General features: G+C 38.9%; 1 protein-coding gene across 4 annotated transcripts in view; it reads right to left on the bottom strand.

Annotated features, from left to right (window-relative positions):
- DNAAF9 (dynein axonemal assembly factor 9) overlaps nucleotides 1-24,813 on the bottom strand; it is a 74,723-nt gene that overhangs the window by 37,598 nt on the left and 12,312 nt on the right. For all 4 annotated transcript variants that reach the window (XR_007170048.2, XM_066997069.1, XM_013182288.3 and 1 more), the window contains exons 3-18: nucleotides 20,848-20,967; nucleotides 19,940-20,064; nucleotides 15,504-15,600; nucleotides 14,095-14,201; nucleotides 11,642-11,719; nucleotides 9,513-9,611; nucleotides 8,837-8,892; nucleotides 7,526-7,661; nucleotides 5,790-5,871; nucleotides 4,829-4,865; nucleotides 3,236-3,323; nucleotides 2,723-2,799; nucleotides 2,409-2,453; nucleotides 1,916-1,961; nucleotides 1,466-1,577; nucleotides 290-360 (exon numbers count right to left, since the gene is read on the bottom strand). Coding sequence is in view for 3 of the 4 variants with exons in the window: in XM_066997069.1 (XP_066853170.1) it covers nucleotides 290-360; nucleotides 1,466-1,577; nucleotides 1,916-1,961; nucleotides 2,409-2,453; nucleotides 2,723-2,799; nucleotides 3,236-3,323; nucleotides 4,829-4,865; nucleotides 5,790-5,871; nucleotides 7,526-7,661; nucleotides 8,837-8,892; nucleotides 9,513-9,611; nucleotides 11,642-11,719; nucleotides 14,095-14,201; nucleotides 15,504-15,600; nucleotides 19,940-20,064; nucleotides 20,848-20,967 (1,376 nt within the window). In the remaining variant the exon portion in view is untranslated. The remainder of the gene's footprint in view (nucleotides 1-289; nucleotides 361-1,465; nucleotides 1,578-1,915; nucleotides 1,962-2,408; nucleotides 2,454-2,722; nucleotides 2,800-3,235; nucleotides 3,324-4,828; nucleotides 4,866-5,789; nucleotides 5,872-7,525; nucleotides 7,662-8,836; nucleotides 8,893-9,512; nucleotides 9,612-11,641; nucleotides 11,720-14,094; nucleotides 14,202-15,503; nucleotides 15,601-19,939; nucleotides 20,065-20,847; nucleotides 20,968-24,813) is intronic.

The following is a 24,813-nucleotide window of genomic DNA, read 5'->3' as shown; positions in this document are numbered from 1 at the left end:
ACTTTCCAGAAATAAAAACTATAAAAACCAAATGTGACTTCACACAGTTAAAAATTGAAGTGGTGGTGAAAAGGAAATGATTAAAACTTTTCATGAATGGAACCATCAGCCTGTTTCTTCTTATTTATACACTCCTTGTCCAAATTTAAAAAAAAATACAGTATTACAGAATTCTGTTTTAATGACTGGATTCTGTACTTTTTCTTCATAAATCCATACATTTATAACAAGTTTCCAGTTGTGAATCTGCATTTATAGAATAAAATTGAACAAACTTTTGTGTACTAACCAGCCAAGATGCGTATCTTGGGATAGCTGCAGTCAATATTATGTGGCTGGTTTCTGAATTAATACTGCCATCTGCAGGGAAGTAAATGGAAAGCAAAGAAGTATAATACCATCCATGTACTTCAGACCATTTAATGTTACTTTAATGACTGAAAGTTTCTCTAGGAAATATGAAAAGATTGCTCATTATTTTAAGGATTCATTATTTCTTAAGCGAAGCTCTCCCAGCAGACTAGCTTCTAGTCTCCCTGTGCTGTAATGTACCCAGAACTGCTAAACAACAAAGAAGCCCTGCTTTTATTTTGTTCTCAGTATGCCTCTTGCACCTACTTATCACATCTAGCTTCATGGCTATTTCTTGCTTATTTCTGGCTTGCAGTATGGCCTAAGCTAACCATTTCCCTTTCTTCCAATTCTTGCCTGCAACTTACCCCAAATGGTAGCCTAAAACTTCTGGTTTTGAGGAGGGGCTACAAAGTTTTAATACAAATAATACTCGCACAGTTGAATGTGTGATTAGCGTCTTCCTTTGCTCTCTTCCTCACCAAAAGTGTTCCAACTCCCATGGTTAAAAATCTCGCAGCTTGTCTGCATACACGAATTCATAAATATTGTCCAGACAGCCCTAACAACTACACTTCCTTGTCACACATAAACAATCTGAAAACTATTCGCTTGTTTAAAGATATTATTCAATATTCTGTATTTTAAATAAAAGCCTGTTCTAAAAACAAGCTTTCTAAAAGTCGTATCATTTTAGTTTTACTTCATCTCTTCCAAACAAAAAGCAACTGAAATTAAAGCATATCATATGAAACTAGCGTTATAAAGCGATGAAAGAGAGCTACAATATAAATTATTCACCAAGACCAAAGAAAATTTGGGTAGGCTGCTAGTATACTTGAACTCTTGACACCTCAGCCCTATCTTATGACAAGGCAGCCATAAAACCCAAAGTCCTTTCAGTTAGCATAGAGAAGCTATCTTGACACTTAAGATACTCTTTACTACAGGCAAAAACATGTAGATCACTACAGGCTAAAACATGTAAGTATTTAACAAAAAGGCTTAAGAACATAACGACAATAGTAATAACAACCACCAGAAATCCATTTGCTATTCAACCACAAAAAAGTTCAGAGAATGATATGGAGGTGCTAGAACTCAAAATAGTTACCTTTTTCTTTTATATGTATCTGTGATGTTAGGAAGGACTCTGAAAAGACAACAGATCCCAAGCATCCTCTTCCTGTGAGCAAGTCTGGAATGTCAAACACCATCATAGACGCCTACAACAATCAAACAGTTGGACAGGAAAGGAAGAGAAAGCAGAATTTGAAATATTTCAAGTGAAACAACAAACAGTGTGTTTTAAACTTCCTAAAACACAATGCTTTTATATTGAATTGAAAAGCCTGAGACCTTAACTATATCTTAACATTTTACTCCAAATTCCACTGACTTCACATTAAAACTCAATCTTATCTCAGTTTCAGTGTCTGAAATAATCACTGCTGTTACGTTTCTAGTCACACAGACAAAATGCTCAGCATGCCCCATAAGAACAGCCACTCAAGCTCTACTTTCTAATAAAATACATAATCAGAATATTGAACAGCTTACTTACCGTTTTAATCAGACTCAGGCTATCCTCATTATCTAATGGAGTAATTCTGGAACAATAATGATAATTAAATATTTAAAGATTAGACCATTTTGACTGACTTTTTAACAGACAAAAATCTATTTCGTTTTAAAGCAAGCTCTGATTTGTGTAGGCCATTTCAGTCAATTAGACAACATGGGGATTAAAAAAGCACAAGCTTGTGATGTCAACCAAGTTAAAAAAACTGTTTTAAATGGAAACTCTTAATGGGTTTGTGCTGCTTCTACTCATTAACAGAGTTAATAAAAATGGTTTACCCAGTTGTTTTCCTTTTCCTTTTTTTACAATGTTTTCAAGATTCCACATGATTACAAATAGGAATCCATTAAACTGACTCAAATATAAAAATATTTAGAGCATCTTGTACAAAATAATCAAATGTTTTCTCAGTCTCCAAGACAATATATTCATTAATGTAACAGAACACTAATTAATAACAGGAAGCGATACAAACCTTCCATGATTGTTCACAGCCTGAATTTGAAAAGCAATTTTAGAGCTGTAGAAAAGAAAACGTACTGGTGAAAAACATGTTATATACTTCTATTACACATTTTTAAAAAGCAGCAATAACACATTTAAAACAAAATAACTGTTGAAGTGATTATATAAACAGGAAAAATGAAATTATCGTGATTGTAAGAGCTTTTTGAACACATTATGAAGTCTTGGAATTTGACAATCATGCAGGTTAACTTTGAAGTTAACATTTTGTGCATTTTTTCCCAAAAAGACACAATAAATCAATATTTATTTGAAAGTAGTTACCTTAACGCCATTTTAAGTTGTGCTAAATGTAGGGTATCTAACATAGACATAAACATCTGCTCTGCTCCCTCCTTTGCCTGAAAAAAGGAAATCAAGAATGAAACATCTTTTCCCATACTTCAAAATCCCAGCAACTGTAACAGCACCCATAAAATACACAGAGACCATACACCAAACAATATACACCGATGTACCCGGCTAAAATTTGTCTTTCACAAAGAAATTTTTTCTAGCGTTCCTTAATGTAAGATAAGGAAAATTCGTGAAAGATGAAGAACAACTGTAAAAGGATAAGAATAGATATACTCTGAAATTTCATTTTTTTTTAAACAGAATTCAGAGATACTGGTTGGAAGCCAACAGCATTAACCTTGTTAATGTTATGCAGTTGCCTGAAATGTTTTGTGAAAGGTGTTTTTTGGGGGTGGGCATTTGAGGTAAAGGGTGTTTACATATAACTTTATATGGCAGCAAATCAACAGTGAGAATGTACAGAATCAGTGCTTCATTTACCTTGGATTCAGTGGAAGTTTTAGCATAGCACTCAATGCCAGCAAGCACAGCCTCTACAACAGCAGTATATATTTGCGACAACAGCATACTGAAGAGAAACACAAACACAACATTTACTAGACAGATAAGAGTTTGGTTTCCTCCACTGTTTAAAAGGAGCAGTTAACACAGAACTAACTCCCTCATATAGAAGGGGTTCTTGTTCAAATGTGTGTAGGTGTAGCTTTATGCTTAACATCATAGTTTAAAAAAAAAATAAATTGCTATTGCTCAAACTACGGAATATCTTGACAAAAATCTCTTGACAGAAATGTAGCCCTGTTCTCACCAGTAAAGGAAAATAGACGTTTTATTGTTGACTTTCATTGGAGCTGTGACAAGGATCACCCCCTAGATATTCAAACAAAAATGGAATGGTAGCCCCATGTTCTGAAAAAAAGAAAACCAGCCCAGAACCAACTTTGAGACAGTCTTGTACTAGAGAATGTCAATCAAAAAAACCCAGAACAAAGCAGTCACCACCTCTACATCTGTACAGCAGTACATCTCTAGCAGTCATCACATCTACATCATAGCTTAGTCCCATTCTCTTCATAAATGGGAAGTGAAAGACTACTACTCAACTAAACAAAGATGATGAGAAGCCAGAAGTGATTTACAGCTCCTGACACATTCACAGCTCCAGACCTATTGAAAACAAAAAACCTGTGCCCAACTAAGACATCTTGTCCCGCGACTAAACTAGAACAGAAAGATAAATAGACCAACGTTCCTTCTTCCCCAAACTTTAACTCTTCTGCAACAGCTGAATTTTGAGGGATGGATGCAGGGGGAAAGACAGACAGAAATACAGCATTTAAGCCTATGCAAAGCATTCCCGAATGACGGAAAAAAGCATCTGAAGCTCCCAAGCATGGCCCAATATGGAGGAATCTCAAAATGCACCAACAGTTGCCTGGACAGACACCAGCCAATTCAAACAAGCTCTACAGAGGCTTTGTTCTAACTTCATTCCTGCGAGCAGTAAGTAGTTTAAAAATTAGCCTTCTTATTTATTTAGTGAGGTTTAATCCATATAATTGCATGTACTAATACATGCCTTTCATTTAGGTTTTCAGTACATGCTCATCATAAGCGTGTATAATTCTTCCTAACTCTATAACAGTTCCTGTTTTCACTCAAATTCCCACATATATTTACAAGAAATCATCTCACAACGGGCTGTGATTTAACTGAGATGTTACAGACCTCTTACTTGTCTACCCATTTTAAAATTTTAATGTTAACAAGACAGCAAATGGTATTTGTTAAAAAAAAAGAAGTCAAACTTTATCCCAGGGATACCTGAAGACACACAGCCAGTTTATGCGCTCCAGCCATTCTGTATTCCAGATTGCAACTCTACTTCCTAAATATAGCTGGATTTGGACTGAGTATTGCTTATGAACTATTTCTGTGGACTGTGGCTGCCCATCCCTGGCAGTGCCCAAAGCCAGGCTGGATGGGGCTGGGGGCAGCCTGGGCAGGGGGCTGGGGGGGCTCTGAAGTCCCTTCCAACCCAAACCACTCTATGACCCTACGTTGACAACTTACACTTGTTCAGGTTTCTTGTGCATCTCACTGTCATTTCCTGTAAAGAAAAAAACAGGTTTCCTTTAAACACTTCTGGAAGTGTTTACACAGAACTTATTTGGCATAACAGTTCTGCTGCATGTCTTAGACAATATTTACCCAATATTTTATGTAACTTCACCTTGTTTATAAGTTTTATAAAAGAGCAAAGCACAGATCAACTCATATCACTACAGCCAGTACGTAATTGCCAAAATTAATACCTGTATCCCATAAGCGCAGCTTCTCTGAGTCAGAACAAAGATCCCTCACACACTGTCCTGTCTCCCAAAGCTGCTATTACTGGATACCCAGGAAAAAGCATAACTACAGTAGACAGATGCTACAATTCCTTCTGTCTCGCATGCCTCTGACCACTTTCTCTTCTGACACTATTTGAGCTGGGTACAGTTTGAAGATGTATGGTAACCCTAAGGAGACTGACTTTATCCGCAGACCAAGCCATAGACCCCAAGCCATTTAGAATGGTTATTTGAGAAATTTATTCTTAAAGCTTTCCTTTGGTTTGTTTTTAATAGGGAAGGTAACTGTTAAAACACTTTGTATTCGACCCAAGCAAGATGGCTGAGGATGAGTCAAAGACTTTTCTCTATCCTTTTAAAAAAACTTTGGCTTGTTTACCCCCCACCCCCCAAAAAACAAATATAAAACAAAGACACAATCACATAAACCACCCAAAACAACAAAAATGACAACACAGTAGTGTACAGTATTGCACAGTACTGTAAGATGTGCAGCTGAACAATGTTCTGCTAAGATGTCATGCACCCACTGCAGAATTACGCAGAATCTACCACCAAAGAACACCGTGCAGCCTAATGCTCATAAAGGAATCAAAGCCATCTTTTGATTATTTAAGACTTGCAGTGATTAAAGAGAAGAATTCCCTTACATTACTGCTTGCCATGCTTAATATACTTACCCAGGAAAGGAACGTGAGTGGTTCCAAAAAAATAGGTCCTGGAACAAGCCAGAGGTCCCTTTGGAGATACACATTGCACTACCTAGTGGTCAGTATTAATGAGATACAGAAAGATCTTAGTAAAAAAAAAAAAATCAGTGCAATATTTAACAATAAACTAAGTTCCCCGTAAGTACTCTAACAACTGACATACTACACAAGGTGTATAACACAGACTTGGCTGATTTAAAAAACAACTTACGTTTTCAAAGGTATATTTCATTTTTGACTTGACCTGAACGGTTCAAAGGCTTTGGAAAGGAGATGAGCTCTGACTTCCATAAGTGTTAAGAATGCATTTTCAATTTCCTATGCCAACTGCTCTTCTCATGAAAAAGGAAGTGGGTCACGTTCCAATAACTATGCTCGCACTTGGCCTTATTTACTGTTTTCATGATACCCTATTAAAATAGTATCACCTGTACCTGTAAATAAACCAACCACCTTTTTAAGAACAATGTCAGAATTGAAGACAACAGATGGAGCAGGTACTGCATCAGAAAAAAAATTCCACTTGCATTCTCAAAGATATCACACGAACTCAACTGGAATGTTAACATGGGAAGAAAAAATAAAATCGGAGATGTCTTCACAGAAATAAGGTTAGGACAGCAAACGGTGAATGAGATTTCACTGGAATGCCAATACAATCCTTTCTCGAGCCTCCGACTCATGTAATGCGTCAAGAGTACCCGTATCCATCCATTCATCAGGCAGCTACGCATGAAATGTCACGACAAGATCATAAAATCAGTCCCTCAGTCATACGTTCACTCCACGATGACCTGTACTCAGCCACATCCATCTCCTCAACAGCACAGACCTGGGACTCGCACGACTGACAGACACTCCCAGGGCCCATGGAGATCAGCCAGCAGGGAGCACTACACAACGCAAGCTGCACGCTACCTCTCCTCCTCCGCTGCGCGTTACCTTCTTGATGCACCCAGCCCAGCCAGGCAGAGGATCTGAGTTCCCTGGGGTCGCTTCCCCAGTTACGTCCCCTGCGCAGCAGTGCAACAAGCCATCGACCTCATGATATGTTTTAAAACTAAGCTTTTACTTGAAAACGGAAACAAGTTAATCTTACAACTTGATCGTAACATTCGTTGAACACCACAGAGATTTTCAAAGTTCACCAGAACAAAGAACACCAGAAAGATTTTCAAAGGTCAAAATTTTCAAGCAACTGTTCGGTTGCTGAAGCAAACACTGAAATTTGGATGCACGTATGGATCCTGGGTCTACCTACAAAGCCATTATTTAAAAAGAGAGAAGCGTCTTACTGTTTCTTTTAAAGAAGCAGCTTAACAACTCTGATTCAACCAAAACCTGTGTGTCAGATCATAAGCTACCATTACAAAGCTTTTCTCTTTATGGCTAAGATAAGTGTCCCAAGTGGCATTTCCTCTCCCCCACCCAAACATTTGCAGCACCTCAAGTGTTAAAAAAACAAGCAGTCTTTAAAGGGCAGCTTTCAGCAGCCTATGATTAAATAACCAGAATATTTTCACTTGGAAAGAGAAGAAAAATTTGCTCCTTAAACTGATTGATTGTTACGGTAACTTATGTTTTTATACATTAGGAATTGGGTATTTAACTAATGGGAAACGTGTTTTAAGGGCACAAAAAAATATACAAAGAAAACAAAAATATACGCTGCTTAGAAGTGCTGGATAATTACTTTAAAACCTCACCATATGTTTAGCAGTGCTTCCACCAAGGCCAGTGTTTCGAACAAGATGTCCTTCCGATGGAAAATTGAAGTTACCGGAGTTCAAGTTTTCTCTAGTTGAGTGGCTACCAAACAGAACAAAAGGCTGCCGGCTGGGACTACGGAAAAAAAGAAGCTGTCACCACCAAAACACTGCAAGAAAACTTGAATAACAACAAATGAAAAAGGCTTTCAAGTATGATAGATCAACTATTCAATTTCTTACTAGAAGAGCAGGACAAAAAATTGTTACAGCTGCACAGATCAAAGCCACAGAAAGCTTCCTATTGAAAAGACCAAGTTCCAAAGAAAAAAGGACTTGAATTAACAAGACTATAATTTTCTATCATATACAATAGCATACCTCAAGGCTGTTTCTCAAACATTAAGTAGCAGACTGCATTTTAAACTTGACTATTAGATTTTTTTTTCCCCCTCAAAAAAGAAAATTGCCTTGAAAAACTGAATCGTTTAAAGTTTACCATCATGGCAAACCTTGAAATAAGTATATTGGAATTCAACAAACCTATTTTGGCTTTAGCTCTGGCTTCGGGCCCAAGACTCCACTGCTAAGGTCAAGGCTTTTCTTTTCATTATTTAAATGCAAAAAAACATAGGATGCTGGAAACAATAAACAGTGGAGTTGGAGTTCAGCGTCCTTTAATTCCAAATAAAGAAGAATCTGCAGAGACACCGAGGAGCTAAGCAACCTTTATTTAGCTCGAAACAGCAGAATGCTTGGTTTTGCAACATATGACAAACAGCCCTCCTCTCTCAGTTCAGATTCTGGGCTGAAATAAAATTAAGCTGACCTGGATTTCATAACTTGTGTAGGCTGAGATTTGGTTTTTAACTGCCTTGCTTTAAATAAAAAAAATTGCTCTTGTTCTTTGTGACTCAGAAAAGCATACTGACTCCTTCAACCTTCATATTTTAATTGATTTGATTATCATAAACAGAAGATCCAAATTTTCACACAAAACTATCCTGTGCAATATTTTGATATCTGGCCATGAAGAAATTGATCACATTAGAAAACACAATGTGGATACTTTCAAATACACGGACATTGTGTATGTAATACCTATAGAATTAAAATCCATGAAAATTTCGAGTATCCCTCACAAAGGTGCTTCTGTGTGTTTTTTTTTTTTTTAAATATGCAAAGATAAGTTGTAATATAATGGGGTGGTCCCAAAAGGAAGCATTATAAGCATTCTTATGGCAGAGACATAGAAATAACTCATCAACATACTAAAGAAACCACCATTTCACAGGAAATAATGAGTAATACCTGTTATCTGTTATATGGCTTGAGATCATTCCATGACTGAAATAACTTCTGAAAGGCTGTGGGGAAAAAAATCACGATTAATAAGCAAATGAACAGAACATGTGATTTACCCTCACTATTATTAAGAACAAACTTGAATTACGCTTCTCGGAGAAAAATCCTCAACCCTCAAAAACTACTTCTAATCTCCATAAACAAACCCAAATACCGTTAAGTCTCATATATGCTTAAAAATAAACAGCTACTTCCAAAAAGCACTAGAAGAAAACACACTGCAGTATTTTTATCCATCCTGTATATCACCAGTTATGTCTGAGATCTGACACGTGTGACCTCAACTCGTGAGTGCACATACACAGGAGCTACCACTGAAATTAAGTTTGGTCCACCTGCAAATAGGGATGTGTTGTGCAGACCTAAAACTAAGCTCAGGAATCAGCGAATAAACACTCAATTGTGAATTACATTACACAGTCCTACACCATCACACCACAGGGGTGGGCAACTTATCAACAAACCGTAGGTTTTGACTCCTCAAACAGGTAAGGTGACATGGGGTAGAGAAGAAAAAAATCGACATGGGGTAGAGAGGAAAAAAATCAACAATGCTCAACGCTTATTATTACTTCTGCATGGATGACACTGGCATTTCAAAGAATTACCGAAGCAGGCATACCTCCCCTGCCTGAGATTCTGACAGTTCCAGAATGAAGGGAATTTCAGTATCAAAATTAGCAAAAAAGTTGGTCCACTGATGCTCAAAAGTCATTAAATCCTAGAAGAAAAAAAATAGTCAACATTAGTTATTACGGCAAGTGTTACACTGAAGAAGAAAGTCACAGATGAATGAACCCAAATTACATTACAACAAGAAATTGCTTTTTGCAATGCAGTATAGAATACAGCCTGACCAGTAAACAGTAAGAACAAAAAAGTAAGCCTTCTCTAAAAGTTAAGGACTTCCTGTTGGGTTTGGGGGCACTTCTTTGGGTGTGGACTTTGGGGATTCTTGGGGGGGGAGATGAAGAGGCAGGAGAGAGAGATCTTCCTTGATTTAAGAAGTACACTATTTTGAGTACCCGTAACTCAGACCTCATGTCAGCCATATGACTTTCAAAATATATAAATTAATAGATTTAGATTTTTATCTCTAGATGTTCTGAAGTAGATTTTTATCTGACCTTAAGTGAGCTTACAGACAGAAGATGAAGAACAGGGCAGGGAGTTTGGTAAACTTATGATCAGCAAATGGCAACAATACAAGAAAATTTATTTATCTGCATCTGGAAGAAAAAAGCGGTATACAGAAAAGGAAGTATCAGTAGCTCCTCACTAAAGCAAAAGAATGAAAATGAAGATGACTCCAAGATAAGAACTGCATTCAGATGAAAATTACATAAAAAATTCAGAGAACCATTAAAGAGAAGAGTGCATCATGCTGGTAAAGCAGGAACCTTACAAAACTATACAATTTTAAAAATGCTCAAGATAACTCAATTATTTGTCATACACTAACAAGAAAGGTAAGAGACACCCTGATTTTAGAAAGTGTAATATTCCAGGTGTGTAACAAGCAAAACCAGAAATATTATTTCAGCAGAGGTACAAATATTTTACAGTATTTGACTTCACCACTTCATTAATGTAACAATGCACAAAGTTTACACAGTGGATGTTGATAAACTCTTACAAGCCTTCTAAAATAAAAGTCAAGGCTTTATTGGAAGCTTAAAATTAAGGTTTCTATCCAGGGAGTAGTATTATTGCAGAATTATTTCAGCCTCAAATAAGCTTTTCATAGAAACCAAGAACTAAAATGTTTTTGTCAGCTTATTCGGAACACGTCGATATTGTACAGAACTTTCTTTTAAATCTCAAGAAGAGTTAAAATCAAAGCTGTTAACTAAAAAAAGTATTTATCAACTGCAAATACTCTAAGGCCACCCAATTTCATCCTTGCTGAGAAAGTCAGTCATTTTTAAAATAGCCAATTTCTATGAAACCAGAGTTGTTTGAAAAGCCTATTCATTAACTTCAGTCTTCTGGCTATATCTTCTGTAAATGTAGCTCAGGTATTCAGGAGACTTGGTTGTTCATTAATTCTTCAGTTTCTAGCTTGGCAAAAAACATTAACTGATTAACTTCAGTCTACATTTAGGGAAGGTATAGCCACAAATGCAAAACTTGGTCTGTAACCGGTTCTGGTAGAAATAACGTCTTATTTTGACTACCTGAGCAAGTACAACGGGTAAATCAGAGAAGGTAGAAATTCAGTTTTGAGAACTCACATAAAGACAAATTATATATGCTAATACTCATATACGTCTCCCTTTTCTAGCATTGAGATCAGATCAACTCTTTAAAATAAGGAATCACCTAACATTGTATTGTTTGTACTTCACAAAGCTTCAGGGTAGCCACTGTGTGTCACTGTTACCCACTTAAAGCAGTTACAAAGCAACCATGAAAATGTTTTTTTCCTGAAGAATGGCTGTATGGATGGATTTTCCCCCCCTCCATACAAATGGAGGATTAACACACACAAACATACAACTTTGTACATAGCCCTGTGACCTGAATAATATCACAAGACTTAGGGAATCTTTTGTAGGAACTTCAGGCGTTTTAAGAACTTTAAGGAATCCAAGATGAGCTATTTCACAGACCCTGCAATCACTGTGCGGATCCAGTAGACTGTAAACACTATTAATAAAATCAAAAAGTAAGAATAAAGGCACACAACAACTTAGCTCTGCAGCCAGACTAACAGATAGTCACTGAATCAGAAAATTACACCTGTATTACCTCAAATACCAAGTCCTCCAAGGAAACTGGATCCATCTTGCTGTATGTTTTCCACAAATCAACGCTGACATCCATTAGCTGCAAAATATTTTAAATGGACTTCTGTGAAAAGCGCCAGGATAAACACCACACATACAGGTTTAAGCTGCATTGAAACAGACTTGCAGAATACTGCCCAGAGTCCTCCTCAACTCTGAAATCAGAAATGTTTTTCCACTACGGTTTACGAAAGAATTGACCAGAAATGATGCCAATATTCTGGATGCTCATGTCCTCAAGTACATGAAAAGTTTTGCTTGCACCTTTTAAACAATTTCACAAAATATTTTTGGAAACTGAATTAACAGTGAAGAATAATATTAGCTGGAAGGGAAAGATCAGTTTCCTGGGACAGACAAGAAGTAGATTCCAAAGTTACTAGTCCTAGACAATAGTCGATTCTCACTCTATGCAAAATGGAAGTTTAGGCAAAGCTAGTTTAACTTCGCAATTAGCATTACCTTCTTCCACGCTTTAAGATGATGTGTACAAAAACACTATTCCAAAATACATTCCTAGAGGGACACCTGTATGCGAATAACGTCTATATTTACTGTGTTCCCCCACACTCCCTTAACTCAAAATGCAACAGACTGTAATTTTCTTAAACCACTGCTTTACATAGCTATTCCAATTACATATACCATAAGCTATGGCAATAATGATATCCCAGACATTAACTTCCATTCAATTATCGGTACAGTAAATTTTCTGAATTACGGCACCTTGAATAAATTATATGTTTATTCTACTGCAGAACACAGGAAACATTTCTTAGCTGCTAGAGTTCTGTCATGTAAGAAAACAAGTATCCTTAAAACACTGAATAAAGGATTAACACGTTATCACTGGATTTCAGATTTTTAGATTTTGCAGCATTGAATGCACAGCAGGGGGAAGCTAAGTTTGAGGAGCTAAAAACGGATCAAGAACACATTTTAATAGTGGAAAAATTATTAAATTTCAAAAATCTCTTTCCTCCCATAGATTGTTTTTTCCTCCTTGTCTATGACATACAGCAGCTGCTTAGCAGACTGCCATGCACAAACAGTTAGGTAAAATGTTAAGAATTCCACTTCCCACTTGAAATCCCCTTACAGTTCTAAGGAGGAAGAAGAAGCCATGCTGGAACGTGGCTGAAAGGCGAGTTAACATGCTTGCTCTTCCGATAGTGAGGATTTGCATTGCTCCTTTTAAGGCTTCGAGAGTGCCATAAGGACAGTATCAACTCTCACAATCAGATTGGAAAGGCTCTGCCTTCACAAAACCAACACCACACTCTACATACATCTTCCCAAAGTTTCTGCAGATTCATGAAGTAAATTGGGTGAGTGCAACTGAAGATCCAAACAATTCCCTGCGAGTTCCCACAGTCAATTTTTTATTGACTTGTTTCTGACATCAAGAAGGGCAACCGCTCCCCAGTCAGACCCGCACAAAGATGCTCACCTATCTGCACTTGACATTTAACAATTCTGACAGGTTCACACAAGGTGGTTATGCTACTAGCAAGAGAACAAAGGAAAAGCATCAAGGTAGATATAGGTGGAAAAGGCACACAGGAACTAACACAAGACATTTGCGCAAGCACGTACAGTATAACGTGATGAGACTAACAATGGTACTATTAATTCTTTGTGTCCCCCGCCAGCTTCAATTATCAGACAAAGAACACTGACTGTAAAAAAACAAAAAGGAGTGACAAAAAGATAGAACATCTGCATTTCTTTGGCAGAGGTCCAAGAAAATGAAATAAAAGAAGCTACGTACAAGTACTTCAATATGAAGCTTTCCTCTGAAGATGCTGTTAGTGTATCCTTAATAAGCAAATCAAGTGACACAAGTTACTCAGAGTGGAACAGCAAATCATTATTTAAACTAGAAGCATGATCCAAAATCTTATCCAATGCCCTATTCGAGAGGCTATGATGACCCAAGAATATACAATGCTGGTGAGAAAAGTAGATTCATTTCCTGTGTCAGAACCAATGACCTAGGAAATGCAGCATTTGTTACTAACCCGCTTCTGTTACACTACTCCTGAAGAACAACTCCCAGCTAGCAGAGCTGAAGAAGCTTTGTCTGCTAGTAGTAGATGATGCTGTAGAACATCAAAGTTGTAAATCACAGCAGAAGGCTTGGGGTGGAACCAAACAGTCATCACTTATCCAGGGCAGAGCACTGCGTAGCTCCTAGCAGCCTTTCAGTGAGGCCACAGTGTCTCTGTCCTTGGATGCTCAAAATGCAGACTGATAAAATCCCAAGAAAATTGATCCAACTTAGAAATTGACCCTACTATAAGTAGTGAGGCAGGACTAGATGATCCCATAAGGTACTTTCTGGCTTAAATTATTCCACGAACTTACTGCTGCTTCAAAAAGGAAGACTCAAGAAGATGAAAAGCAAATACTCACTTCGTATTTCATTGTAAAGAAGCCGTCACCCCCAATTCCTTCCAGTGCAAAAGCCTGCACTATTGGCCACTTTTCAACAATGAACATATCAAATATCTGTAGATGACCTGCAAAAAAAATTCAAACATTCTCTAATACCATCAGTTTACCAATTTCCTGTAAGATGCTAGAGTTATTCTGAGATTCTAACAAAGGCTCTCGACTACCGTATTTGCCTGTACAATGTCAAACCTGCAACTGAAAAGTGTTTTTTGGTGAAGAAAAGCTTCTGAAAAATACTCTCTACACCCCAAATTTCGTACCCTTTTTCCCCAGGGAAAAAGAAAATATTACTTTTTCGTGCAAATGTCTTTCTAAGGACATTAGCAAAACTGTGTCCATTAAAAGTCAAGCTAAAACACAAGAAGCATTGCTTACTCCAGAATCTCCAATTATCTATCCCTAAGTTAAAGACATCATTGTCCCCATTTTAATCAGAATTTTAGGTTGGTGGAGAGGAAAAACTATTTAGCCTGGTATAACACTACTAATCAGTGAAGCTGGAATCCATCTAAATTGAAGCACGATCATCATCCTTAAGCTAAACACCTTCTGTAGGGACTTCCTAACAAAGGGACTCCACTCTTCCCCCCTGCCCTGACACATTAAGGATTTTCCAGGCAGTGAGAGCACATCACCTTTTTCCTCAAGGGAAGCAATGAAGAACTGAAAAACGGTTTCCAGACGCGGCTGTTTTAACTATGAAAACACACATGGAATGGAAATGCAGTACTATTATAGAGAAAGCAAAGCTAACTGAAGTAGTTTGGTTTGAACCTAAACAGTTCAAAAAAGCCTATTTTTTATTATAACACAGTTTGTCTCTCACCTACTTTACTAAGGATGAAAAAAAAACATACTACAAAGTGAAGCAGCATGTATTGCACTGCTTTTGCAATATTTGCTGTTCGGGATGCTGGGAAGTACACTTGACTAAACAATGTGAGATTACATTGCTCAGACTGCATGTCTGCCTACAGATCATAACAGGAAGCCGTGCAGTCCAGTTTTTTCAGTGCTAAAAAAGGAAACTTGCATAACGAAATCTTTATTGTTTCCTTACATAAAGGAGCATTTATCTGAAGCTCCCATCTGAACAGAGAACTTCTGTGGCAGCAGTACATACTCCTCTGAATGCAAATTACTTCTTTTCCTCACGCTGTGAACATTCACTCTTCAGATGAAGTCTAAGGGTTTATGTTTTTCAGAAAGAAACTCAACCTCTAAGTAAAAAAAAAAAAAGCCTAGAAGGAAACTAATGACATATTAATCCTTATTTCTTACCAAAGGCAAGGAAAACTTCACTCCCTGAACTGAATGGCTTGCATGCTGCAGAATACTTGCACTAAGCATAACACAAACTAACCTACCTTGGCAGCTGTATGGAATACCAATGCGACTACAATCTCGAACCATGTCTACGAAGCTGGAAATTTTGAACTCCTCTGCAGCTTCTTCATCTTCATACTGAAAGAAATAATTTAAAATTATTCGACTGTTAGTTTTATATTAAAGAAAACATGTACTGTATAGCTTTAAATCTATGGCAAACATAACTTCATGTAACTCACTAAAATATTATTACCTACAGAGACCAAAGAACCACTTTAGCATCTGTGTTTTGGAAATTACATCAAAGCATGGATACATTCAAGCCAACAGAGACTTTTTTAAAAATCAGCCTTTAAAGCAAGGTTTTAGTAAGGTCATACGAAAGCATAAATGCATACTTTATTTCCAGTTTTAATCAAGTCTTTCAACATAACCTGCTAGATTCTGGATAAATTTTAAACAAAGGAAAGTATTTTGAGAATGCGAACTGATGTGCCACAAAAAAAAAACTTGCCATTGAGGAAAAAAGTATTACCAGGTTAACAACACTAAACCCGGACAGCAGACTGACCAGATATGCCTCAGGTCACAAACAAGCAATGACAACTAATTGCTATCTGAGGGAGGAGTATATGGAGGAAAAACAGGAGAAAAGCAGAAGAAAAGCAGCCAACACCATCTTCTTGTTTCACGTGAGGAGCAGACTGAAGTCATTTTTTTCACTCCATACCATATTTCTAGCACTAGAGCAGGAACAAAGTGCAAATGCCATACTTACAGCTCAGAGGAGGTTGAAAATTAGATTGAAGAGGTATATCACACAAAAAACATTTTTACACAGCGTAGCAGCAACTCTGCAGCAGGCTTAGCACCTTTGGGTATTTCAAGAGACACTTATTTTTTAGAGCAAGATCAGAATCATAGAATGGCTTGGGTTGGAAGGGACCTTAAAGATCATCTAGTTCCGATCCCCCTGCCATGGGCAGGGTCAGACCTATTAGACCAGCTTGCTCAGAGCCCCATCCAACCTGCCCTTGAACATGTCCAGGGATGGGGCACCCACAGCTTCCCTGGGAAACCTGTCCCAGTGCCTCACCAACCTCAAAGGAGAGAACTTCTTCTTTATATCTAATGTAAATCTGCCCTCCGTTAGTTTAAAGCCATCACCCCTTGTCCTATCACTGCACCCCCTGACAAGGAGTCCCTCCCCAGCTCTCCTGCAGCCCCTTTAGGTACTGGTAGACTGCTGTGAGGTCTCCCCCAGAGCCTTCTCTTCTCCAGGCTGAACAACCCCAACTCCCTCAGCCTGTCTTCCTAGCAGAGGTGCTCCAGCCTATCGATCATCTCTGTGGCTCTCCTCTGGACTTGTTCTAACAGTTTCATGTCCTTCTTGTGCTGGGGAACCCAAAGCTGAATTCAGGGCTCCAGGTGGGGTCTCATGAGAGCGGAGCAGAGGGGGACAATCCCCTCCCTCACCCCGGTGCCAGGCTGCTTTTGGTGCAGCCCCTGATATGGCTGGCTTCTGGGCTGCAAGCACACATCAGAATGCAGCAGTGATTTCTTGACTTCTTTTTATTCATTTTACACTGCTCTGAACTTAACATACAGGTAAATTACACGATTATGAACTTTTTATGTACAGCTCTTCTGAGTGTCAGGCAGCACACCAGAAATTTCTTTTAATAACAAGTTCTTTTGAGACGAGCCTGATTTTAAGAAGCATACCAAGTTCCTCCATGATGCGCTCTGTTTTGAATCCCAGGAAACCAGATCAAAGCCTTAGTTCAAAGCCAAGCACTAAACAGCTGCCAGTTTCTCATAACTGAAAATGCCATCAGAAGGAGAACTTGGGTTTGGACAGCATGCTAGAGGCTTGTTCGCTATCCGTAACTGCAGATATGCACACAGCCCTTTTCGTAACTGGTGCAGTAATGACACCTAGAAAGCTTATACGATATGCATTAAATTTCACTGTTTTATCTTACTTGTCCACTTTGAAAATGAGCATTCTTCAATAATGTGGTTTTTTTCCTCCACTAACTAGGATATTCACTGAAAAGCCTATGCCCCTGTTAAAGGCAAACAGGAAGGAAGAATGCGAGGAGAGGCAACAGGTTTTACCAGCCTCATCAAGAGCTACTGAGCCAGGTATGGCACTGCTTGCTTTATTTCCAAAGCACTTTGTTTCACTTTTTGAAAAGCAAGCAGAAGTTATTTCTACCACTAAAAAAAAAAAAAGTCTGCTTAAAAGCCACTACAGACAATCCTCCTGTAAACAGGATGCACCTAAAGGCTGACACAGCAACTTTTTTTTTTTTTAATTCTATTTTAATTCAGAAGTAATCTAGGAAATTGGCAATCTTACACAAGAGAAATGTGACTGGAAGCTCTGCTTTATGTGAATGAGCTGAGAGATGCAGTGAAATGCACCTTGTATTTTCAGCATTAGAAGTCTCAAACTCTTCCATTCATTTCTGTATGGTTACCTTTCTACTTACACCATTATTTCAAGCAAACACTGTGTGATTAAGGTAACTACTTACCATAACAAATCATACAAAAGCCCATAAGTAGATACAGCTTAAAATTCAGTAGCTTAGATTACAGTTGTGCTAGCAAAGGTGTGGTAAAAACTGCTCCATTCTTCATTCCAAAATGCCTGTTTGACCACCTTCAGGCATGCTGCTTTGCCCTTTCCATGTGGTTTTTAGCAACAGAAAAGCCTTATGAGGCTTTAGATTTTGCTATGGCACGTTTTAACCTATAGTTCAGCTGTTTACATCCAAACAAAACGTAATTATCCTCTGTGCAGCACTCAGGGGACCAGATCTAGAATACCGCATGCAGTTTGGGACTCACAATCAAGTAAGACACTGACAAAGAAGACTGAATTCACTGGAGGGCCACCGAGATGATCATGGAGTTGGAGCACTTGTCCTACAAGGGAGGAAAGGCCGAGGTCCTGGCACTGTTCAGATGCTGTGGCTGCACCCCATAGCTGCCTTTCAACACCTGCAGAATTGTTACTGAGATGGCAAAGCCAGGCTCTTCGCAGTGGTGTGCAGCGGCAGGATGCATGACAAAGGGCATGATGTGAAACAAAAAAATTCAGACTGGATAAAAGGAAATGCTTTTTCACCATTTTTCACCATTAGGACAGTCAAGTGGTGGGTCAGGTAGCCAAAAGAAGTTCTGCAGTCTTCGTCCTTGGAGGTTTTCAACACCCAGTCATAAAAACCCTCAAGTCACCGGATCCGATCTCACTGCTCACCCTGCCTTAAGCAAGAGGCTGGACAAGGTGTTCTCTGGAGGTCCCTTCTAAATTATTTCATAACTGTGTGATATAAATCTCACTACAAAACAGCCACACAAAAACACTATCGATCAAAACCCCCATCACTGGAAGCTCAAGGGAACAAAATGGTTCTCTCCCTTCCCTCTCCATTTCTTCTTGCACTAGTTTCACCCATTTACATCAAGGCTCCTGCCCCACTTCCCTCAGATTTCAGTATCACTCTAATTTAGAGAGGGAACTACACAGTTTCCTAACGGGGAAAAAAGCTTGCCTTAATGGGTCTAAATAAAGATAATTTCCAGTCTCAATTGGAATAAAAAGGTTCTTATTCTGCACCTAAACACCAGAACTGCCTGCAGAGTAGCACATGGAGACAACAGCACGCTGCTTTGTAATACTGCATGCCGAAGTGGCACACTTCTTGGCAGCTAAGCAACTAATTGTCCACCAGCATCCTCATTTATGTTATTCATTACAGAGAATTGGAATGGCAAACAATTATTTTCATTTCTTACTTCTCTTGCCTTCTCTTTACTACAATAAAGATAGCTTTTTCTAAGAATACCTTGACTTTTGAACTACAAGATGAAACTCTTATCCAGTAACCATGTTCTGATCAAAGTGAGTGACATAACCCAGATTTTTTCCTTACTGAAATTAATAGCTCTTGAAAGGAATAGTTGAAAGTTAAAATAAAAATACATAATAGTTTATTCATTTTAAATGGCTTGCTAAGCCAACTTTTTCCAATGTTCTGAAACTATTGGCATACAAAGCATTAAAACACTGCTTCGACAGCAAACAAGACAATCGCTGGAAATCTCAGTGCTTTGATTCAGAATCTAAGTATTTGACTTGATTCAGATTCTGTATTTTTTTTACAACCCACGTTTTTCCTCACTAAAAGATCACTGAGTCATATCAAAACAATTATAAGTTAGCGGGGGAGGGAAGCAATTTGTTTTAATGCTCCAGCAATTGCAAAGTATTAAAAATATTCTTCTCACACACATTAGGCAAAGCAATTAATACCCATACGTAGATGGGGATCACTCCCTACTGAATATGAAATAAAGATTCCAGAAGGAACATAAAAAAACAAATGTCCACTTTGAATATGGGTTCATCAGAAAGATATTACAGAAATGCAGTTCTTATCTGCACTGATTTTCCACTTACCTCATTTTCAGTTAGACAGTGAAAATGCAAGTTCCTCCAAAATGCCACATATGGCAAAAGATGATTATAATTCACAGGGTTACAGTACAGATGGACACTATCAGGTTTTATTAATATGATTATATCTGCAACAAGCAGAACAAGTATTATTCTAGCATCAAGACTCCATATATAGAATTATACGAACACAAAAAGAGCACAGGAACTGACCAGAAAACACTTTTCCTATAATGTGCCTCATTAAAAGAAATTATTTAACTATTTGAATAAACAATCATTCCCCACTTTTTTTTTAATGGAACAGTTGGCAGCTCTATGCTGCTCCAAGTACAATAGTACTTTTTACTGTCCAGAACAACCGCGGGTTTATTCTGAAGTCTTGCACAGAACTTGCGTCAGCCTGTCCTTTGACAAGCCAAGAGTGTCAGTGATGAGGACTCACAGAGCACTTAGAGAACTGTAAACTACAGCTGCTCTTGCCTGATATTACATCAGGTTGCTCCAACTGAAAACTAGCCCTACAACATGTAGGACATTCAAAGTTGCATGAAAATAAGGGAATATGTTAAAGTAAAGGAAAAAAATAGCTTTAGTCTTTAAGAACTCCACTGGTTTGATCAGATAATAATTGATGATAAATGTACAAACACACCATGACTGATCTAGGACTCTGATAATGGGTGTATTTCTCTATGTTTAGATCATTTGGAGGAAGTCCTGAAGGGGGGTGGGAGGAAATTTGAACAAGGGTTCTTCAGTAGTGTTTTTAGAACAGTTTTTCAGGTCTATATACGTGATTAGAAATTTTCTGGCTTTTTCTTTTTTCCCCGTTGTCTATCACTTTTCCTGGCCCAGCCTCTCTGCAGAGGGACGGAAGAATTGGTGAAAATGCTGAGTATACTACTTACCATCAAGCACTTCTTCAGGAAAACCCGTTCTCTCGAAGTCATTGTTACTCTGACTATACAAGCCAAAAAGCAGATAGTTTGCCAGTTCCCTGCAACCTTCGTTGTATCGGCTATCTATTCCTGCAAAAGCAAAGTCATACATGAAAAGTTGTGTCTGAAGACACTGCACCTGTAAAGTTTGTGTTCTTCCCAGCTAAGAAAACTATTTAAACAGGAATATTACCTGAACACCTTCACACAGACAGTGGGCACTTCTGAGCTGAACACAGTGGGAAAGTAGGGGAGGAACAAGGGAGCTTTTGCAAGTTCATTGCTACATGCTGACATTCTTCTTTTGACCTAAATCTACAGGTCCCGCATAAAAAATTGTCTAGTTTTCTGCAGTGTTATGAAGCAATAGAGTTTCAATTTTATCTAGTAATTGAAACTCGACATCTGTCTGGATGAAGTGTTCATTCCAATGAATATGTTCTTGATAGAAGCTTCCTAACAAACTAATCCTGTGACCTAAATCTCCTGCATTAGAATACATGATTAAACATTATCTCGCAAGTATTACAGTGTAATCCCTGAGTCACCAGAAAGCCACTGCAGACTTCTAACAAGTCAAAAGACATTCGAACATAACATATGGTATACAAACAGCTTCCATTAAAAAAAAGGTTTTGTGGTTATTGGGAAAATAAAATGAAAAGAACTGAAGATCTGTAACATGAAGAGTTAAGAACAAACAAATACAAGAGAAAAGAAACAAGCCACAGATTTAGGGAAGGCCTTCATCTCTGGAAAACAGACCTAATTCTACTGAAATAAATCAAGTTTTCTCCACAGGTAAAGCTATTCGAGAGACAGCATCCTCAACATCCATACATGGTAGAGATCACGGGTCTCGAATGCCACAAAATCTCTCATAAACACTAAGGTCACGTTTTCCCACCAAGCTGTATTAGGATACAGTTGGATGACTGCCAACGTATCATTTGTTTCTGCCATCCAAACGAGATCAGTACGATGATAACGTAATAACCCAGCCTGGATGTCTGGGCTTTGGGACTTGCATCGCAAATCAAACTACTCTCAAGTCACCTGAGCACATCAGAAAATGGAACAAACACTAGGTTCTCCTAACTACACCTTTTTTTTTTTTTTAGAGCTATGCTTTAGGCTTTAAGGTGTTAACCAGATGCAGTGTCTGCCTCCAGTTACTGAATCCCACATCTTAAAAAAAACCTCTCCTTTGCCTAGTAATGGTTCTTTGGATAGCTGACATATATTCCCAAGTATCACATATTTGGTTTAAGCACACAGAAGAGATGAATTGAATCACTTCAAGTTGTGCTGAAGCTATGAAACTGATTCTGCTCCCTGCTCGTAGCTTCTTACAGCGTGCTATAACATGGAGTTCATTGAACTGTGCTGGGAAAGGGGGAAACTACACCACACTAGCCCTGGCTTTCTCAGCCCTCAAAACTCTGCCAGGATCTTGAAATCCTCATTCCTCTGCTATCTAGCTTCTAGCACTGACCTCCCATTCCTATACGCAGCACTGGAACATGGTTTTCTGAAAGTGAGCCGCAATGCCAGGGGGAGGTGTCCCTGCTCACAGCAGGGGGGTGGAACTGGATGATCGTTTCTGTCTCTTCCAACCCAAACCGTTCTGTGATGCCAGGACTTTGGATGTTAGGTGTCCCTGATAAAGGGGAGCCTTAGCAGTTCATCTCTAACTCCGGTCACAGCATCGGTACAGCTCAGCCAAATAATTCTCAGCCCCAGCTGCTCGTTTTTCCTCTCTGCTGCAATGCTCTGTCATCGCTGTGCCAATAATCTGTACAACCAGACTGCCCTGGATCTGGGAACTTAAAGACGGACAGCAAGCAAAAGAGCAAGGTGAGGCAGAACATTCTCCGGTTCTCTTTTTTAATTTAAATTTCCGTTCCCACAAAAGCAGATGTACCGGTGTAATGTAAAATTCAATGGGGCTCAACAAACTGATCGTGGTACCAAAGCTCCCATCTCGAGGCAGGACTTGAGTTAGAACCAAGGGTGGAAAGACCCTCCTTCCAGCAAGTAACCACCCCTTTGCTCTTGGGAACTCTAAACATAACCGGTCAGCCTGAAATCCACTGTAACATTACAAAATTAGCACACGGTGTCCTGAAGATAAACTGGTTTACTGCTTACGTGCCTGACTGAAGCAACTTTTGAAGACAATCTGATGAGCAATCAATGGAGCACAAAGGAGTTCCGATGGTCCCTTTCAGCGGCAGCAAGCTGTTAGATCAGTTCTGCAAGAGGTATTGCTAATGTTTCACAAGCAAACAGCACTTATCAGATGTTAATCTAACGAGACACACTCAACTATGGGCAAAACAAAGGGGAAAGTGCAAATGTCACGGCCACTTTCATCCAATCAGGCTCATTACAGAGGTCTCTAAACCCTGAAGAGTCAAGGTGGTGAGCCTAGGGGACAGGCTACTAGTAACAGAGAACCAGGAGAAAAGGAGAGAGAAATAATAAGCACGTGAAATCGGAAGATAAAACAGTCCTTATAGAAAAATTAAGAGGTAGCCATCCCTAGGATAGTGAGAGAAGCATCCAGGTGCACCAGGTCTTCAGAAATCTTCAAAGCTAAAAAGCAAAACCCTGCTTTTTCAGTGACAGGAAGAGAAGAAGGGAAGACAAAAGGAAGATGTTATCAAGGGGGGGCAGCTGATCAGCTTCATTCTTATACCAGAGATCACAGGAGAACTTGCTGCCTGCAGCACACCGACAGGACAGCAGGGAAGTAATTTGTGAACCATAAAACCACCGACAATGCAGAATACTATTTTTACTATTTTTTACTATCCAGTACAGACAGGATTTTTCATACTGGGGCTTTTACACTATTCTACCGAAGCATCTGCAGTTAAAGGCACAGATCCAGTTAGTGGAAAACAAACAGGAAATGAAACACAGGCAAAGATCGGATACCTCCAGAAAGCCTGTCAGGAGCCCTCAGGAGAACAATGGGGAAGGCTGGTAATTCGGAAACCCCCACGCCTGGCTCAGGAGAGCCACAAACTGAGTAATCCCAGGCTGTCTCAGCTCCTCACGAGGGTGTAGCCAGGCAGTGAGGCAGCCCAGCAGCTCGCTGCTGCTCACGAGACCAGGGACAGGGTGAGACTCCCTTTTCTGCAACTGAAATCCCTTTCTGAGCTGCATCCCTTTTCTGCAACAAAAAGGGATTCAGCTCAGCCACCTCGTTTGCAACTTCTCAGCTGATAAACTGACATAAGCAATCTACAGGAAAATACAAGTCACTCTTTCTTGGTCCCAGCCATGCATTCCTGACAGATCTCTGTGCACCAAAAGCAATACCTGTTCCCTAGCACCTCGAACACCCACGTGAGCTCTCAAGACACAGGGGGGTAGCAGGAAGGTGAGGCTGGAGCAAATGCACTGGTCACCTATTTGACAGCTGCCCAAAACCATCACACGGTTGTACAGCTGCCATCCAAGAGAAGTGGCACTTGAATTATTAAAATAGTCTTCATTTAGAGAGGAGATGGGATGAAAAACCAGTTCAACGTACTAAATTCTGGTGAGGTTTCTCCCATATCCTAAGTGCATGAGCTCTATGTAGTGCAGATGTAATTTTAAAAGATCCTAAAGTCACCGTCATACATGAGAAAAAACAAGGTAACTTGAAGATCTACTGGCACAGGCTCTAAAGTGCTCCTATCCTCTTCAGGGAGTATAAAAGGTAAATGTCAAGGTCTGGAAAAATTTACCTTAGCTATGCTGAACCGCGACACAAAGTTTGATCTACGGTCAGAAGAGCTACAACCTACAGTCAGATTTACAGAGAGAGCCTACTAAATACACATCCTCAGGAATCACGTCAACTTAACCGTGAGCTAAAAATCTGCCCAAAGTAAATTGTGAGAAACAGCAGCATTATAAAAGAGTAGTTGACAGTATAAT

The sequence above is a fragment of the Anser cygnoides genome, chromosome 4, assembly GCF_040182565.1.
Source record: "Anser cygnoides isolate HZ-2024a breed goose chromosome 4, Taihu_goose_T2T_genome, whole genome shotgun sequence".
Lineage (NCBI taxonomy): Eukaryota > Metazoa > Chordata > Aves > Anseriformes > Anatidae > Anser > Anser cygnoides.
The sequence above is the reverse complement of the archived record's forward strand: the minus strand, read 5'-3'. Positions and strand labels throughout refer to the sequence as shown.